Below are 4264 nucleotides of genomic sequence, written 5' to 3' on the forward strand. Positions count from 1 at the left end.
GACGGCAGCCAACACAGAAGGGGGGTGTAGCAGCCATGCAGGGGGGACGCGGAAGCCATGCAGCAGGGATGCAGCTGACATGCAAGGGAGGTGCAGCAGCCATGCAGTGGGGCACAGTCGACATGCAAGGGGGATGCAGCCAACACACAAGGGGGATGCAGGAGCCGTGCAGCAGGGACACAGCCGACACAGAAGGGGGATGCAGAAGCCATGCAGCGGGGACGGCAGCCAACACAGAAGGGGGGTGTAGCAGCCATGCAGGGGGGACGCGGAAGCCATGCAGCAGGGATGCAGCTGACAGGCAAGGGGGATGCAGCTGCCGTGCAGTAGGGACAGGATCCTGCAGCCCTGGCGCGCCCACCCTCCGCTGCCGGTGAGACGCAGGGCAGGGGGGAGATGAAGCCACCAAGAAGCCACTCATCCCAGAACATCCCCCGCAGACCACAGGGAACAAGCCCCCTCCACTCACCCCACCTTTGGCGCAGAAGGTGACACCCGTGTCTCCCTCCTCACGGACAGGCGATGGCTCCGGACACCCACCGTGGTCCCCCCGAGCATCTGCTGCAACCAGGACCGGTGTTCCACCCGCAGCTCTGTCACGCTCACAGCGGCCGCGGGGCAGCGGGAGCCGTCAACCCCGGGGCTGGGGTGGGCGAGCACCCTCTGCCCGTCCCTCGCGCCCTGCGAAGGGCACAAATACCCACAGGGATCCACTCCAAGCGCAGCAAAGCCCACCTGGCTTATCTCTGCTGCTCTCCATAGTCACACTTTACCGCAAAGTTTTAATTCCCATTAATATTATATTACAGCTTCAGGTGATGGAGCTATGGAGCCAGTTGCCTTCTCGACAATTTATTTTTTTTTTTCTTCTTTCTTTTCCCCCTTCAAACTCTCCCCATTTCAGACCACGATGGGTGGCTCTTACCTGCTCTGCAGCAGCTCACCAACCCAGCAGGATGTTTCTGTTGGGGGAAAAAAAAAAAAAGAAACGAAAAGAAAAGGTACATCTCTTCATCTATACCCTCATTATGGTTTTGAAAAACAGAAAATCATTACAGGTCTTGTCTGAAATGCTCTTTTTTTTTTCTTCCCCCCCCTCCCAGGGTCGATTGTAGCTCGAGTACCTCAAGCAGCTCCAACTGCTGAGAGTGGGTCTGGGGATGCTGTCCCGGCAGGACACCGTGACTCCCGGTATGCCCTCCCCGAGCACACCACTACCACCATCACCACCACCACGGCACCAGCCGCCCGGCTCCCCGGCACCCGCAGCCCTGCCTCCAGCACTGCCGTCCTCCGCTCTGCTCTGCTCCAGCCTGCCAACACGGCCACCACCCCGAAACGGCGTCAGGCCCCGCTGGAACTGCTGCCACAACCCTACAAGTGACAAACACCAACTGTAAATTAATAATAATTTATCCATCCGTAAATTATTAACAACAATTTATGCACTAGCGAACATTACAGCACAAAAACGTCGCATTTCTCTGTCCCACCTGCTTTTCCTCACCATTGCATCTTCCACATCCAAGGGGTGAACATCTCCCGGTGGTTCCCCCACATTCCCAAACCTTTACTTACCTTAAATCCCTATTTTATACGGATGCACCGACCCCACCAGCCTCCTGCCAGCGGTGCCGTGTCCGGGCGCTGGCGCTCAGCCGGCAGCTGACCCTGGGAAAGAGCCGGTCCAGGGATGCTGCCTTCTCCTGCATCCCACCCCCCATCGCCCCCAGGGACCCCCTCCCCGTGTGGCACATGCCCAGTGCCACCACCGCAACGCCCGTGTGCCAGCATCAGCCCAGGATCTCCATCAAGGCAAGCAATTAAAATCACGTGGAGTTCATCCGTACTTTAAAATAAGCTTTATTTAGATCTTTTATAATTTTTATATTTGCATCCATGCCTTCAAGGATTCTCCCCCACTCACGCGGGGAAAAGTTAAATCTAATGTTACCCATAATTCATATGCTATTTAATCGAAGTTCTCTTTTAAATAAATCATCCTCTTAGTAATTTTTAGAATTATTTCCTAATTTACAAAAAAGCTGAAATGCAAAGGAAACTACTCGATAACAAGGAGATTGCTCATCTGTTCCGGTGGTTTATAGTTTAAATTATAAAAACACACGGAAAACGAAACAAAAAAACAACAAAACAACACCCCCCCCAAAAAAAAAAAAAAAACAAACAACCCAACAAGACATATAAAAATGCTTCTCTGCAGAGAAAGGTGCCACGGGGCAAACCCTGCCCTGCCACCCCCCCCGTGGCCTCTCCGCATCATCCCGTTAGCAGGAATACACAGCGCAAGGGCATCGGCGGTTTAGTTTTCGGTGATTTAAGACAAAAATTACCCTTTTTTTTTTGTTTGTTTTCAACCAGGGCACGCGTATCGGAATTAAGAAAAATAATACACTATTATAGCATCATTAAATAAATCTTAATACATTTTTAAGAGCTTAAAATTATATCGTAAGCATTAAAGCATAAGGTACTTATCTTGGCATAAGCAGAGCGCGGTGCGTGTTAGTGGAGAGGGGAAGCGGCCGCCGCGCCGGGGTGGTGGTGGGGTGGTTTTGGGGCATTTCCAGGGGATTTGGAAGCACAAGCTCCACCTGCGCTTAAAAATCACCCCGGCGATGGTGAAACCTCCCCGGCGGGGGCCTCGTACCGATTTCCCCCGTGTCCCCCCCGACCCCGTGACGGTGATAACACCCCAAACGCGGCCAACCCCGGAGGGGCGACGATCTGGGATACGGGGATATCTCCGGATATCGCCTTCCCCCCTCCTCCCAGCTCATGCCGCATCCCCCAAATTTTACTCGAGCCCCCCCCCAAACATGGGGAGAAGGGAAAAGCTCCTCCCAGCTTTCCCCCCGCCTCCGGTTTCCCGGCACGTATTTAAGGTTTGCGTTTTCCAAGGCGTTAAGGGGGCGGGGGGGGGGGATGCCCACAGCCCCAGTTCCCCCCCCCCTCCCCGGCAGCAGCTTCCCAGTACAGTACAGTACAAACACACCCTTCCTCCTCCCCGCCTCATCCCAACCAACGTGGAAAAATATAAAAATCCCAAAAACTTCTGCAATAATTTAGTTAGAATAGCTCCTCTGGGTTTGTGCAAATAAATTAAAACAACAACAACAAAAAAAACAACTAAAAAGGAATGTTAAAAAAAAACCCAACACTTATTTCCAGACCGGCAGGCGTTAAAACGACCAGCCCGTGTCGCCTCCGCGGGGTTCGGCCAGGAAGACATCACAGCAAATGAGATATTTTTTTTCTTTTTGTTTTTGTTTTTTTTTCTTTTCTTCTTCTTTGTGTGTGTTTTCTCTCTAAGGTCCCTCAGCTGGGCAGGTCCTTCGTCCCCGAGCGAGGACATCCCGCGGGCCGGGCTCCGGAAAACAGCGGGTTATGGGACAAGAGACGTCACAAGCACAAAGTGCACAATATTTCTGGTATTTACAGAGACACAGCAGTCCTTCAAGTTTCAAGTTTCGTCAAAAGAAGGAGGAAATAAAACAAAAAAAAATAATCCAACCAACAACAAAAAAAACCCCAACCTAAACCGACAAACTGAAGCGACAACAAAGGAGTTACCGGTATGGAGGGAAAAAAAATACACCAAAAAAAGAAAAAAAAGAGGGGGGGAGGAAAACTGAAGTTACGACACAGCTGCATCGCTCCCAAGACAACAGGTAACACGTCCACAGGCGGGGTGGGGGTATGTACATCGGCGACGGGGAGAGGCTCCCGGCACTGGGGGGTCACCAGTCCGCGTCCTCCTCGATGTAGTAGTCGGGGGCCGTACCGTCGAAGAGGCCGGGGTCCAGGGACTTGCGCTGCTTCCCCCGGGCGAACACCCTGGAGATGGAGCCGAAGCCCATCTTCTCTTTCTTCTTTTTCCGTTTTTGGTCTTCCAGGTCTTCTAGAGACTGGGGGGGGAGGGGAGAGGACATGGGTTTGGCCACCAAGTTTTTCATCCACTCCCTCCCCACCCCTCCCCAGGGATGATGGACCACGGGGTCCACATCCCAAAAAATAGTCGGGTCCAGCTCCAAGGCAATGTTAAGGCTCCTGGACCAAAAAAATTAATAATTATTCCTGATACAAGCATGCTGGAATTTGCAGTAAATTTGGGCCCACTCCCCACATTTTTATGGTTTCAGCCCCAGGAATTTAAGGTCAGAGGATGGGTCTGTCCACAGCTTGCAAATGAAAAAAAAAAAAAAAAAAAAATCAAAACCAAACCCCGGATGGGCCCAAGGCC

The 4264-nt window shown here is 52.2% G+C and overlaps 1 protein-coding gene across 1 annotated transcript in view; it reads right to left on the reverse strand.

The window, feature by feature from the left end:
- Positions 1 to 3761: 3761 nt before the first annotated feature.
- Positions 3762 to 4264, reverse strand: part of KAZN (kazrin, periplakin interacting protein) — a 13333-nt gene continuing 12830 nt past the window's right edge. The window contains exon 7 of the mRNA XM_009881067.1: positions 3762 to 3929. Within this exon, the coding sequence (XP_009879369.1) occupies positions 3762 to 3929 (168 nt within the window). The remainder of the gene's footprint in view (positions 3930 to 4264) is intronic.

Source organism: Charadrius vociferus, unplaced genomic scaffold (genome assembly GCF_000708025.1).
Source record: "Charadrius vociferus isolate BGI_N301 unplaced genomic scaffold, ASM70802v2 scaffold663, whole genome shotgun sequence".
Taxonomy (NCBI): domain Eukaryota; kingdom Metazoa; phylum Chordata; class Aves; order Charadriiformes; family Charadriidae; genus Charadrius; species Charadrius vociferus.